We start from the raw sequence: 16,067 nt of genomic DNA on the forward strand, positions 1-16,067 counted from the left end.
AGGGCAGTAGAAGACCACTTATTGGCTCAGTTTCATTTTGACAGACTTGATTTTCACCACTATTCTGCACTAAAGCACTTTTTCCATGTTAACTATTATAAGACAATCATTTTTTTGTCAGTTTATCACTTCATTGCTACTGACACTTCACATTAATGCTAGCAATGTGGTAAATCATGGTAAATCACGATAGAAACATGGTAAATCATAGTAAATAATACTATTACATGGTGTATCATGGCAAATCATGCTAGCAATGTGATGAATCATGATAAATCATGCTACAATCCTGGTAAATCATTCTAGAATGTGGTATATTATGGTAAATCATCCTATAACATGGTAAATCATGGTAAACTGGTAAGTCATGCTAGAATCATATTAAATCATACTACAATGTATTCAATTGTGGTAAACCATGCTATAAAAGGGTAAATCATAGTGAGTCATACTAGAACTTGGTATATCATGGTAAACTATGGTAAATCATGCTAGATTCATGGTAATTCATACTGGAACATGGTAAATCATGAAAAATCACACTAAAATTTGGTATATCATGGTAAATCATGCTAAAACATGGTCTATTCCATCTATGATGTCATTGGTAAATGCTTGCTACATAAAACGTAATGTCTTTTGATGCTTTTGAGCTTAACTGCCTCAACTGCCTTAACTGCTTGAACACCGATAAATGCTGCTTGCAGCTTTAATTAGTGTTTGCTTTTGTTTTTATTTTCATTTTTAGTTTAGCCTTTCGTCATTTTTAAAAACAAAGTTTTTAGATTGTAATGTTACAATTTTAGAATGTAATGTGATTTTAACCACCTTTTTGCACATTATATAGCCTATTGCATAGCCTACATTACATTTCCTATATTTGTTTCCATATCCTTCAGTTTCAACATTGTTTTGCTTTCATTTTTTTTATTTTTTATTGACAGCTTTTTTAGGTCATAAATGTTAAATGAATGACAAAGATAATCAGGCAAACTAATATACTTTCGTCAAATTTCGCCATTTTGAAGTGAAAATAGGCCTATGTAACGTTACTCATCACTCATGTATCAATAATTAGTTTGTCATTGTGAGGGGACAAGAAAAATTAATCCTAATGTATACAATAAATACAGTTTAATGGAAAAGTGCTTTTCCTTCTATTTCTTTCAGGGCCAGTAAAAATATAGAAGGGGCCAGTATATTTTATGTTGAGTACTGGTACTAAATTAAGTTTATTTTTCTTACATTGGCTCGTTTTTTGCATAAACAACAAAAAATGACATAAAAATAAAGTTATCATATGCTGTTTTTATACTGATTTAAACAAAATTTGCAGTTCATACAGTTTAGTGGTCATTGTACTGGTTTTGTTCTGTTTTGTTTTGTTTCATACTAAGTATAGTACAAATCTATTAGCATATTGACTAACATATCGCTTGAGACTTACTGATATAAATATAATTCAACTTTATTTGGAGTTTTTCTTTTTTGCACAATGTACATTTCTTAATATTAAGCCTAAAATAATCACATATCACTATTAGGAAGGATAGCACCGTATAATATCAGTCTTTAAATGCAAGATATTTAAAGTGTACCTAAAGTATACTTGCTATAGTTCCACTTTAGCACAATCAACCATACTTATGTAAATCTTTAGTTGCACCTCAGCACTATTTCTGGATAATAAAGTGCATTAAGTACAAAATTAGTTTCATAAGTGTATGAATTTTAGGTGTAAGAATTTATTACGCCAAAAGTACAACTGCAGGCTATTTATATTAAGTATACAAATGTGTAAACATATTTGTAGTATACTTAGCATGAAATAAATGTTTTTCAAATATATTTTGGTATATTTATTTTTCACAATGACAAAGGTCACATGTAACTGAAACGTTTGCCACTTTTTCATTTATGTGTCTCCTTAATATTTCCTTAATCCCGTGTTTTTGGTCTACGCACCTCATTTGGACAAAGGCTTTTTTTCACATTCTGTCTGTTTTGCTTTCAAACATCGCTCTTTTCTCTCCACAGTATACTTTCTGGAATTTTATACCGAAGAATCTCTTTGAGCAGTTCAGAAGAATCGCCAATTTCTATTTTCTGATCATCTTTCTAGTGCAGGTGTGTGATGGTGTCGCTTATGGAAATTGTCCTATTAGCATGAGTTGACCTTTCTGTGACAGCGTGATGTGTGATGTTTCCCCTCTCACCATCTCTCTCTGTAGCTGATCATTGACACACCCACCAGTCCTATGACCAGCGGTCTGCCTCTTTTCTTTGTCATCACTGTTACAGCCATTAAACAGGTGAGAAAAGACCCCTGATTTTCCTATCTAATTGATGTTATGGTTGTGACGTCAATCCTTCACTCGTCTCTCTCGCCACACTTCTTCTCTGCAGGGCTATGAGGACTGGATCAGGCACAAAGCGGACAACGCTATAAACCAATGTCCAGTCCACGTCATCCAGCATGGCAAAGTCGTACGCAAACAGAGTCAAAAGCTACGGGTGCGTAAGCTAAGCACATATCAAATTTGTCTGTTAAGGTTTCCGAAACAGTCCTCTTCGTTTTTCCATTGGTAAAGAAAACAGATGCCCCAAACTCATCCCATTTGTTGGGCTGGTTGAGACACTTAAAGTCCCCCTGTGGTGAAAATCAAGTTTTTAATGTTGTTTATATGTCTATGTGACGTTTTTAATATGCTTTAAGACAAACCATGTGCAAATTCATAAGTCAACACCATTGCTGAGTAGTTTCTCCTTAAACTGCAGTGAACCAAAGACACGGTTTAAATTCGCTGGTGTTTCTGACGTCACAAACTACCTTGTAACCAATCACGTCAACGTGTGATCGTCAACGAGTGGATCTCTGAGCTGGTGTGAGTGAGTGGAGGCGGGGCTAATTTGCATATTCATAGAACCGTGTATACTAAATGAGGAAATAGTGTAGAGTTACATTTAAGCTACTTTAAGGCATGAAGAATTTTTTTTTCAAGGAAAAAACATTTAAATATGTCATTTTGGTGATCAAAGATGAGTTTTAAGAGATACAATTATTGACTACAGGGGGACTTTAAATAAACAGCAGTGTTTTGAAAGTCCCATAGTGTTTCCATTTTTCAGGAAAATTAGCCTATAAATGGCTTATTATCTATGCATATTAAGATAGCATAAGAGAAAATATTTTAATGCTGAAAAAATGACACACCTCAAGTGTGAAAATGAGTTTTCGTTTTATTTTCAGAGAAATACATCAACAAAGTTTCGCTCTGCTAACCAGCATTCTGCTTACACAGCCAGCTTGCTGTTTGGAAATAGAATGTTGGCATGTCAACAAGCAGAATGACAGTGTGCCCACGTTACCCACAATGCACTGGGAATCTTTTGTTATTTAATTGTGGAACTATTGGTCTCTCACTCTCTTTCAATATGAAATAATCAGTATTTTAATGTTAGAAACATTTTTTTTTCTTAAAATGTTTTTATTAGTTTAGAACCTTTCTTTTTTGTTGATTTTTTGCTAGTAAATAAAGTGAGTAAAAAAACCCACATTGAAAAACACTGAAAGCTATGACGATGCTTGAATAGTAACCATTACAGCTTTTCCTTCTGATAATCCGGCCAGCATCTGTAATCCGTTATGCAACACATGCAGACAGGCCAGCGGGAACAATTACCAGGATCAGGATTTTCATTTATGTAGATTCATGAAAACACAGTCAAACCTAAATGTATTCAGACACCTTCAACATTTCTTACATTATCAGTTTATTCGCTATAGTTTAGAAAATGGTAATAAAATGACTACTGGTTTTGGCCATCCTTCTGTTAGACTGTCTCACAAATGAATTAGGTTGAATAGCTGTCAGCTGTTAAATTGAAGTACCCAATTAGATAATACCAATGTAGGTCTACCAATTACCAAGCAATGCTTAATTTTGTTCAGTCTGTGGTGTAAAAAGGTCGCATTAGTAATTAAAGAAAAAACACTTAAGCAAAACATGGTCAGGTCAAAGTGTCTGAATCAATTTTGGTCCCAAATGTTTAATAAATTTTACTAGTAGTCCACTGTATTAAGAATTTTTGGGTGTAATATGTCACAGTTTATTTTATTTTGCTATCTTCACTTACATAAATAAACTATAGTGTCCTGTACCCACTAGTAAAAAAAAACCATCAAAAATGATATCTGGTGACTGAATAATTTTTGGTTTGACTGTATATATTTTTTCATTCCACTGTGACTCAACTCATTGTCTATAACTCATTATCAACTCATTACTATAGTACTATAGGCAACTCATTGTCTATAGTTGATTTGTTGATATTGGTGTGACAGTATATCTTACTTTATTCAAAAGCTCTGTAGTAAGGGTATGTAGACATTATCTGTACCACATAAATGTTGAATTGAACCCTTTCCTGCTCTTTGACCTTTCAGGTGGGTGATATTGTCCAGGTGAAGGAGGATGAGACGTTTCCGTGTGACCTCATACTGCTCTCCACCAGTAGAGACGACGGGACATGTTTCGTCACAACAGCCAGCTTAGATGGAGAGTCCAGCCATAAGGTGATTGGTCATTTTTATACAAATATATATATGACTGTCATTATTCCTAAAACTTAGGAGTTAAGTGTAAAATTACAAGTTGCATTTACATTTACATACTGTCACATTTATTCATATAGTGCTTTAAGCAATATAGATAGTTTTAAAGCAGCTTCTCAGTAATAAACTGGAAAATAATAGAATCAATGATGCAAACTACGTCAAATATGAGACAAATTCAAGTTCTGCTGTAATGAAGCTCTAAAAAATACAATGGTGTCATTATTTAGCACAAGTTAGTTCAGTATTGATTCATTGTTGATTGTTGTTGCAAAATTCATTAATTATGAAACAAAGTCGCATCAGCTATAAAGTAGCTCTGCAGAAAACAGTAGTGTCATCTTCCGGCTCAGTTCAGGTCAAGTTTTGTTCTCATACATTGTGACTGAAATGTTACACTATGACTGAAATGTGTTGGTCGCACTATACAGCACACTGCCAGTTACTCTCATTAGATAGGAGATTGTAGAAATATGTGTGAGAGTTTTTGACCTTGGAATGTCGACTGGTTTCTCTCGTGCTCTCCTCTCTACACAAAGACCTATTATGCAGTTCAGGACACAAAGGCATTCAACACAGCAGAGGAGGTGGACACACTGCATGCCACGATAGAATGCGAACAACCCCAGCCGGACCTTTACAAGTGAGTAATACGCACATATATCAGCAGTTAACACATAAACAAACCCTTGCTTTCTCTTACAAACACATACTATGCATAGGACTACTGTTGGACTGACACAAGCATGCCACACACTCCAGATACCCCACAAAAATATTCTCACATGGTGTCTTAACTACACACACACACACACACACACACACACACACACACACACACACACACACACACACACACACACACACACACACACACACACACACACACACACAAAGCCCAGACTATTCATTCAATTTTTTTCCTTTTCTTCCTCTCCCGCTGTAGATTTGTGGGACGCATCAATATTTATTTGGATCGCGACGAACCTATCGCGAGGTAAATCTATACTCAGGAAATTGACTTTTAATTAAAGGGCCAGTGTGTGAAAGATTGAATTCAGGAGGTACAATTTATCATTTTCATAGAATAGTTCTGTCTTCCAATTCTGATTCTTACTAAAGAAATGCTTCCTTGCAGTCCACTCTAACTTTAATGAACAATTTTGTATTTTGGTACAAATATGTTAGTAAATGTAATGTAATATTATATATTTCATGTTATATAATTGAAATAATGCAAATATTGGTATCTTGGTGCACTTCGAATATGCAAATATGTTAATAAATATAGCATTTTAAATAATACTGCAACAACTGCAATATAATATAATATATTTAGGCAGCTTCACAAATATTTATTTTCATATTTAGTTCATGAATATTAAGTTAGTTGGGACATAACATGAATGTTTTAGGTTAAATGTATATGTGCATACACTGTATAAAGTAAAGTGTATATTTCATTGCTTTTACTGGTCACCATTTCTTTTAATTTTCCATTTCCAATTACCATTTAATTCACCCTTCCTCAATTTTCAATCACTTTTTTTTTTACCTTAATTTTTATTTAAAATGGCCCTGCAGTGTGACTTATAAAGTTGCACTATAGTGTGTTCACTGTCAAAAGATCTGAGCATCATTTTTTCATCTTTGTAATGCTCAATTTGATCTTGTTTGCTTATTTTAGACCCCTGGGTTCTGAGAACCTGCTGCTGCGTGGAGCCACACTGAAAAACACTGAATACGTACATGGTAATAAAATCCACACTTTATATTTACAGAAGCGGATACTCATTTATATCATACACTCATTTGGCACTTTATCATGAACATCATGCGGCGCATTCAAGTTATATATTGTGTTCCTTAGGAGCGCTGTTTGCATTTAGTCTAAACCTACTGATGTCAATGATGCCGAGATCTATCACTATAACCCAGTACAATGCATATGTGATCAGTTTTTTAGGCAAAAGGAAGGGCAGGAGAATGAGAGAAGAGTTGCTGGTTGAGTCATTTTGTCACTCTGTTCCCACTGTAATTAAATGAGTCACTGAAGCTTGTGAGATCAGAGAGAAGTTCTTAATTGCTAGAGAGAGAGAGTGAGAGAAAGGGCGAGAGAGGGAGTTGAATGTCACATTATGCACGTGAGGATTCTAAGTGCAGGGCAAGCTCTAAAAATGTTTAACCGTACGGTAAGACAAAAAGAGCTCAGTTATGTAACAACGGGTTTCACATTGTCATAACATCAAAGAGGCTGTATAGAGATGGTCATAAGAGAATTATGTTCTCAAAACGCTCTTCGTCTGCTCTTGTTTCTCTAGCTGTGGCCATCTACACAGGCATGGAAACCAAGATGGCCCTCAACTACCAGTCCAAGTCTCAGAAACGCTCCGCTGTTGAAAAGTAAGACACGATGATAGGCTTTCGATCGGTTTATCTTGCTGTCAGCATGTACAGCGTAATGCATTTAGTGTCCGTTTTGTAAAGCAAATTGCAACCCTCTGTATTTGTTGTCACGAATTGTATCAAGTTGCGCTCATATGTGTCTCGCTGACAATTCTGTCAGACAGATAAATGCAGCCATTAAGAAAATACATAAAATCTGTTTATATTGAATAAGCAGGTCAGAGATCTTCTTTCAAAAGTTTGGATATCATTGACTTTTCAATCAAATCAATGTTGATTTTTTTTTTAGACCTTAATTTAATATTATAGATGTCATTCGGACAGGATACAAGACTCTCAGGGAAAGTTATGGCGAATGGATTTTGTCACTCCGTGATACGTGTCTGTACCATTAGGTCCATAAATGATTATGCATATACTATATGGGTCTGAGATCATCTCATCGCTGTTTGTCCTGCAGGTCAATGAACGCCTACCTGATTGTGTACCTCTGCATTCTGATCAGTAAAGCTCTGATCAATACGCTCCTCAAGTACGTCTGGCAGGCCGACCCAAACCGAGATGAGCCCTGGTACAACCAGAAAACTGAGACTGAGAGGCAACGGCATGTAGTACGTGCTACTATTATAATAATTGTTTTTATTTCGAATTATAATTTAGTATAGTTTATTTTATTATTATATATACATTTATTATACTGTATGTTTATTGTTTTATTTTATTTACAAATTAAAAATGGAAATAAAGTTATATATTTAATATATATATATATATATATATATATATATATATATATATATATATACAGTATATACTACTTACCAGAGTTGGGTATAACGCGTTACAAAGTAACGCGTTACTGTATTCTAATTACTTTTCGTGGTACCGCAGTAATGTAACTCATTACATTTTAAATTTATGTAATTTGATTACAGTTACTGATGTCAATAAAATTAAGTTACTTGCGTTACAAATGTATTGTTAAGAAAAAAATATTTAGTAAAATGCATTTCTAATCACGTTTGGCCGGCTGCGTCAGCATGTGCTTTAATGAATTACCGGAGAACGCGCTTCATGAGGCACACACACACACACACACACACACACACACACACACACACACACACACACACACACACACACACACACACACACACACACACACACACACACACACACACACACACACACACACACACACACACACATGCAGGGCTACACGGTTTGGAGCACAGTCTGGCCGTTTCTCAATAGAAGTAGCCTACGCAAACTTCGGACTTGCGTCCTTGGTAGTTCAGACTTGCCAAGTTTGACTCAGGAGAACGAACTCCCGAGGACGAGAGGACGCGAGTCCGGTTATTCTGCAAACGGAACAGCGCGTTCTTGATCGCGTCACTCAGCACGCTCTGGCTACTCCGGTTATCTCTTTATGTATGCATATTTCAGGCAACAATAAAACGAAATATGGTATAAAGTAGAACTCTGCCTCTTTTCGTCAACAATAAAACAAAATATGTTATAAAACACAACTCTGCCTCTTTTCATTTAAAAAAAATCGTAAACATATTGATGGCCATACAAATGTGGTTCAGGCAACGCGTACATTGATTATCTTCACTGCATATATTTATAACAACACGATATATAAAACACAACCCTGCTTCTTTTTGTTTTCATTTTAAAAATATGAAACATTATTGATAAATAAAATTACACAACCCTGTATCTTTTTGTTAAATGTCAGTTTTAATGCTCAATAATATCCAGTATAAAAGTATAAGTAGCCTAAAAGGTATAAGAAGCTGTACAATTAGAAATAAAGCAAACAGTTCAGTCAAACGTAAGTTAGCTCTCTAATAGGCTACAAAGTTAAAGTCACCTCTCGATGCATCCTGGGTAAAAGGGGCGGATCAGCAACACATCAGGGGTCTTGAACTGGACTTGGCTAGATGTGAACTTTGAATTGGAGCAGTACTTGGGCAGCGACTGATGACGTTTCACATGTCCACAAGAACATATTGAGAAACAGCCCTCTCTTCTGTCTCGCATCCGCGCTCTTTCTCGCTCGCTCTAGATTGCGGGAGATTTTAACTAATTCGCGGGCATCAGGGAGCCGCTATCAACATGCGGGAGACTCCCGGAACTTCCTGGAGACCTGGATGTCTGTATTCTGCAATATTAAATTACGGAAAGAACTGAGTTTCACTTTGTAGTGTATTCTTGTAGTTTTAATAGGTTTTCAAAGTAGTAATTAGTAATTTGTATGGACTACTTTTTTTGAGTAACTTACCCAACACTACTTACTATATTTTACACTTTCATATCATTAACACAAAGCAAGACAAATGCTCAAAATGAAACCCAAACTATTTAATTCCCATCATTTGTCTCCTCAGTTAATCCGGGCATTCACAGATTTCCTGGCCTACATGGTTTTGTTCAACTACATCATTCCCGTGTCCATGTACGTTACCGTGGAGATGCAGAAGTTCTTGGGCTCGTACTTCATCCTGTGGGACGATGACATGTTTGATGAGGAGCTCGGAGAGCGACCGCTCGTCAATACCTCAGATCTTAATGAGGAACTTGGACAGGTGCGAAACCATTTCAGTACATTCCAAAACTGTCCGGGTCAATATTTGTTCACTTTCTCTCTCTTTTTTCCCTTCTCCATTACAGGTGGAGTATGTCTTCACAGACAAGACTGGGACTTTGACAGAAAATAACATGGAGTTGAGGGAATGTTGTGTGGATGGGCATGTGTATGTGCCGCATGCCATCTGTAACGGGCAGATCTTACCTGGAGCTGCAGGAATGGACATGATCGACTCCTCTCCGGGCGTAGATGGAAATGTGAGCTTGTTGTTTGTTTCCATAACTGCTGCTTAGCAGGGATTTGGACATGTGGACAATGATTTCTGAAGGATCATGTGACACTGAAGACTGTAGTAATGACTATGAAAATGCAGCTTAGCATCACAGAATAGATTTTAAAATAGATTCAAATAGAAAACAGTCATTTAATATTGTAATAATATTTCCCAATTTAACTATTTGTACTGTATATGTTTGATCGAATAAATGCATTCTTGCTGAGCATAAAAACATCTTTCACCAAAAAAAAGACCCACTTTATATTAAGTGGCTTTAAGTACTATGTACTTACATCAAAAAATAAGTACAATGTACTTATTGTGTTCAGGTTGTATTGTAAAACACTTTTGCTGCTATTGAGGTGTGATACTGGTAAGGTTAGGGACAGGTGTGTGTGGTATGGGTCGGTTAAAGGGTAGGTTAAGGTGTAAGAGAAGGGTCAACTGTGTAATTACAAATGTAATAACATAAATTAATTACAGCTGTAATTACATGCAGGTATTTTCAAAATATAAGTACAATGTAAAAACATGTATGTACACAATAAGTCCAGTGTATCAAATTATTAATTTCAATGTAAGTACAGTGTACTTAAAAGCACTTAATATAAAGTGGGGCCAAAAAAAAAGACCCCAAACTTCATTGTACTTGAACCAAAGTCTTATAGTAGTCCAAAAAAAGTATTTGTACATAGTAAACAAAGAAAGGAAAATCATTAAAATATTAAACCAAATAAATATCATTTAAAACAAACAGATTTTTCTATTTTTGCAAGCATTTCAGCCATCTGGTTTTAATGTGATTTTTATACATTTGATGAAAGAGGCTAAAGAAGCTATAAAAACTTTTGGACAAGATGAGAGAATGTTATTATCAATAGCTAGTTATGTGTCATTGGACAGATAAATCATGTTATCACCAAGGCAAGTTTTTCCATGAATATTTTAGCTGTGGATGGATGGAGTGATGGATGTATTCTAATTTTATCTTTGAGCGATGTGACACATTAATGCAGAAGATTAACTAAAACATTTATTAAAGAATTTGTTAACTCGAATTTCACCTCACATCTTTTGTCAGTTGTATTTTTGACCGTGATTTGTTAATAATGGATAAACTCAGTTTGCCCATTCAAATTAGATTCTGTTAGTATAATATTGTGTGCATGTGCATATAGTGAAATATCAGAGTTCAGTGTTGTTGAGATCTTTAATGCCTGCTTGTATCAAATGTATCCAAATATATACTGGATACATGGGTATATTGACTGCATTTTGTTCAGAGTTAGACACAGACACTGTTTTGACCAAATCAGCATATTAGAATGATTTCTGAAGGATCATGTGACACTGAAGACTGGAGTAATGATGCTGAAAATTCAGCTTTACATCACAGGAATAAATTACTTTCTGAAATATATTGAAGTAGAGAAGTTATTTTAAATTGAAACAATATTTTACAGCTTGATTTTTGATCAAATAAATGTAGCCTTGGTGGGCATAAGAGATTTATTTTTTCTAGTATTACATTTAATGCCATATATTTCTGTTTTAAACGCTCTTTAGGAATTGGAAACTCTTTGTAGCAAAAGTTTTGTACACAGTATTTCAGGCTAAAAATGTATGTCTTCTTGAAATCATCAGGGATTTAGAACCAATTGTCTTTTTAATCTCTTGTAGCGTGGTGTCATTTCTGACTCTTGGTGTGTGTGTCTCATCAGGAGCGAGAGGAGCTGTTTTTCCGTGCATTGTGCCTGTGTCACACAGTCCAGGTGAAGGAAGAGGAGACGGTGGACGGCATTAAGAGAGGAATCCATCAGGGCAAATCCACCTCCTTCTACATCTCCTCCTCTCCAGACGAGGTTGCGCTGGTGGAGGGCATGAAAAGGCAAGACACATGCATACATAAACTCACACTCATAAACATGCACTCACACGGACACACTTTATAAAACTATATGGTAACACTTTACAATAAGGTCTCATTTGTTAACATACATTAACTTCATTAGTTAACATGAACTAACAATGAGAAATATATTCTTACAGCATTTATTAAAGGTAGGGAAGGCAATTTCGGAGAGGCTAGCAATAGCAAGCTAGTGTTAAAAGTTTCAGATCCCACCAGGATTCGGACCAAATGCAATGATTGGACGGACATTTTTTTGGTCCTGAGACATCCGCAAATATATATGTACATGTTTTAATATTTGGACCACTTCTATTATTAATTGCTATCATGATGTGAAGAGAGTTTCAACCAGTATAAAGTGTTTATAAAAAAATTGCCTAGCTTACCTTTAACCTTTGTTAATGTTAATAAAAAAAATGTTAGGTTAGTTCAAAAGTGTATCAACAAATTTTAACTGACATAACTTTTGATCTTAAAAAATGCATCAGTAAATGTTGAGATTAACATTAACTAAGATTAATAAATGCTGTAAAAGTTGTTGTGCGTTTGTTATATTTGTACATCTTCATTAGATTTTCAAAGAAAAGTTGATTCATTATGACATGAGCCCTTTATCACAATAAGAAACAAAGCTGACTTTCTCTTTCTCTCACCTGCTCAGTTTGGGCTTCACATATCTCCGTCTGAAGGACAGTCACATGGAGATCCTTAACAGAGATGATGAAATGGAAAGGTGAGCCATCTGGACAACAGCATGAGCGCAATGATCAACAGGAAACTAGCAGCATTTTGATGTCTTTTGTACAGTTAGCTCGGTCTGAGGAAGGGTTTTTAAAATAGTGTGTAATAGTGTTATTAAAATAATAATAAAATGAATACAAGACTATAAAAGTAAAATATTAATAGAAGAATATGTTTAAATCTAGATTTGTATATGATAATTAACATGTTATATTAATACTTATACTATATAATACTTATAATTACTTATAAATTACTTTTACTTATAAATATAATAATAAGTATGCAGGCATTAACCAAATCTATATTCTAAACATATCACACACTGCAAATCTATACTTTATTTATCATATGCAAATCTATATATTTTTTTAATATATATTTGAATATGATAATACCTCTTACTTAAAAACAAAATTAATGAAAGTAAAATTAATAATTAGGAAAATAATAGATGTTTTAATAATAGTAGCATGTGTATATGTATCTATGTATGTATGTATGTATGTATGTATATATATATATATATATATATGTGTGTGTGTGTGTGTATTTATGTATATATATATATATATATATATATACACACACACACACACACACACACACACACACACACACACACACACACACACACACACACACACACACACACACACACACACACACACACACACACACACACACTTGTGCATTTTAAATTATTTTTTGCATGTAATAATAAAAAATAAAAAAAACATTTAGCTTCATACCAGTAGCACTAGCAGTGCTGGTAACACCCCTTGTGGTGACTGCAGCTTTAATTTTCTTGTCATGCTATGTAATTTTCCCACATGTGGTGTGAGAAAGAAACCTCAGCAAAGGAACAGTTTGATCTGTAATCATCTGTGTATTTACTCAGCAGGTTGTCATATTAATATAGTTGTGTGTTTATTAAAACAACACTGTTATACAGTATGTTTTGGGAAGCAGTGAAGTGTGTGTGTGTGTGTGTGTGTATGTCCTTGAAGGACAATGATCAGCCATAATTAGTGCAGCTACACACTGTCCTACTGCTGAGAACATGAGGGTCAGCACAGTCACATAAAAACTCTATCTGTCTGTGATAATGCATCCCAAAGGACACAGGCAGCGCCTCTGATTTATCTATACATAGGTATCCTTTTAAATCTAAATACTTCCTACGTTATCTGGTTGTGTTTATACATTCACAGATTTGAGCTTTTGGAAGTATTGAACTTTGATTCAGTGAGGAGGAGAATGAGTGTAATCGTAAGATCAAGCTCAGGTATGATGAACACACACACACACACACACACACACACACACACACACACACACACACACACACACACACACACACACACACACACACACACACACACACACACACACACACACAACACACAACACACACACACACACAGAAACGCACAATCACATTACATAAATTTACTTTATTTACTATTACTATTTTACCACTTTTTACAAATGAAGATTTAGCTAACTTCTGGGTACAAATTTGTCCCCAAAAATATGTAGGTACACACAGACACACTTGTGTCGTACACTTGTGTTGTTTCTATATAAAGCTAAATATAATTATTATTTATTATTATAAACTACAGCAAACCTTGATGCCTTTTTGTAATATAAAAAAATATATAATGTCAGTTTAACATGTTAATGTTAGTGTGATTTATTATTTAAAAAGTGATTCAAATTGAAAAGTCAATCATGCCTCCTGACCAGTAATCTAATCCCATACTTTTATAGTTATGTTTAATGAAATACAAATAAAACAAACAATATATTAACTTATAAAGGCACTTAGTCTTATATATTCAATGTTTTATTCTGCCACAGTAATGAAATGTCTTTGCATTATCTCTACAAATATTGATATATTGGTTTATATTAGATTAATTTGATACATTGTTCTGCAAATAATGTAATTTATTTTATTTTTTTAGAGATTGGCAGCCCTCATTATTCACTTAATTTATGAATGATTTTCCCATCTGAGAACATACCCAAAGGGATTTAGCTAACACCTGGGCATAATTTTGTACTCAAATCATTGCTGAGTAAACACACACACACACACACACACACACACACACGTACACACGCACGCACGCACGCACACACATACTCACTCATTCTGGAACAGCAAGTGATTGTTACACATTCCAGTGAAAGTGTCTGAGTCACCATGTGTGCCCAAATTGAGGAGCCAGTTAATGCAAGTGGGTCAGTGTGCTACTAGCATACAAACTAGAGCTAGATTTCACATCTGTATGATTCCTGAATACATTCAGTCACATACAATTGACCTGATAACTACTCGTTTAATTAAAATTAAGATAATCTTGAATACACTGAGAACCTGACAGCACAACTAATATGCTAATTTAAAACAATGACATGATGCTCGTGACCAATTTTACTACCATATTGTGATGTATGATAGTTTTTCAGAGAGAAACAGAATATGAAATTGGGTACATTTTTATTTCATGTTGACTTTAAGCACTAGTTACTTTATTTTTGCTACAATTATGAATTAAAGGGATAGTTCACTCAAAAATTGTAATTATCTTATTTGCTTTCCTTCATGCCATCCCAAATGTAAATGTCTTTCTTTCTTCAGATAAACACTAACAAAGATTTTAAGGAAAATAATCATCTCTGCGAGTCCATATAATGCCATTGAATGGGTGCCGTTTATTTGACCCTTGGAAAACCACACAAAAGCGTTCATGATGGTAATCCATACAACCCCAGTGGATAAATCAATAGCTGCGTTTACATTGACCCTAATAATCTGATTGTAATACGCCTACTAGGGCTCTAGTACTCGAGTCCGGTCTTGGACTCGAGTCCGGACTCGAGACCGTTTTTCGATGGTCTCGGACTTGTCTCGGTCTCGGCCACTGGTCTTCCCAAATATGGCTTTTGGTCCGAACCGAGTCCAGGTGTCTTTATTATGTTCGCAGTAAGCACACATAAAAGCCGCCTATTTGCTCTGGTGTGAGCCGCGATTGCGCCAGAACCAGCCAGTCGTCGAGATAATTCAGCACGCGCACTCCCCGGAGTCTCAAGGGAGAAAGCGCCGCGTCCATGCACTTCGTAAATGTACGGGTGCGAGGGACAGACCGAACGGCAGAACGGTGTATTGATAAGCCTGCCCCTCGAGGGCGAGTCTCAAGAATGGCCTGTGAAGGGGGGGCTATCTGGATGCGACTTTCAGATCCACAGTGAAACACTGCCATTATGAGGTATCTCCATATGTCATCATTCTGTTTTCTTTAGATTAGAAGATTATATGATACCAAGGGGAATGTCTATACTTAAAAATCCTGGGTGTTGTGACACTGGTTTTGCTTTTAGATCAACAAATAATAACCCAAAATGATTGTCTTGATAATGTCATGCATAAGACATGCATTTTTTTCCTGTCCTGGACTTGGTCTTGATTCGAACTCAAACCTTTTTGGACTCGGTCTTGTCTTGGACT

The 16,067-nt window shown here is 35.3% G+C and overlaps 1 protein-coding gene across 3 annotated transcripts in view; it reads left to right on the forward strand.

Moving 5' to 3' along the window:
- The window catches only part of atp11a (ATPase phospholipid transporting 11A), a 78,628-nt gene that overhangs the window by 34,664 nt on the left and 27,897 nt on the right, over positions 1 to 16,067 (forward strand). For all 3 annotated transcript variants that reach the window (XM_077246312.1, XM_077246311.1, XM_077246313.1), the window contains exons 3-16: positions 2,038 to 2,127; positions 2,232 to 2,312; positions 2,407 to 2,514; positions 4,448 to 4,576; positions 5,155 to 5,258; positions 5,562 to 5,612; positions 6,303 to 6,367; positions 6,937 to 7,018; positions 7,482 to 7,632; positions 9,418 to 9,615; positions 9,701 to 9,874; positions 11,616 to 11,782; positions 12,468 to 12,539; positions 13,762 to 13,835. In XM_077246312.1, the coding sequence (XP_077102427.1) occupies positions 2,038 to 2,127; positions 2,232 to 2,312; positions 2,407 to 2,514; positions 4,448 to 4,576; positions 5,155 to 5,258; positions 5,562 to 5,612; positions 6,303 to 6,367; positions 6,937 to 7,018; positions 7,482 to 7,632; positions 9,418 to 9,615; positions 9,701 to 9,874; positions 11,616 to 11,782; positions 12,468 to 12,539; positions 13,762 to 13,835 (1,546 nt within the window). The remainder of the gene's footprint in view (positions 1 to 2,037; positions 2,128 to 2,231; positions 2,313 to 2,406; positions 2,515 to 4,447; positions 4,577 to 5,154; positions 5,259 to 5,561; positions 5,613 to 6,302; positions 6,368 to 6,936; positions 7,019 to 7,481; positions 7,633 to 9,417; positions 9,616 to 9,700; positions 9,875 to 11,615; positions 11,783 to 12,467; positions 12,540 to 13,761; positions 13,836 to 16,067) is intronic.

This window comes from Siphateles boraxobius, unplaced genomic scaffold (genome assembly GCF_051911475.1).
Source record: "Siphateles boraxobius isolate OS27281-9 unplaced genomic scaffold, OSU_SipBor_1 29, whole genome shotgun sequence".
Classification (NCBI taxonomy): Eukaryota; Metazoa; Chordata; class Actinopteri; order Cypriniformes; family Leuciscidae; genus Siphateles; species Siphateles boraxobius.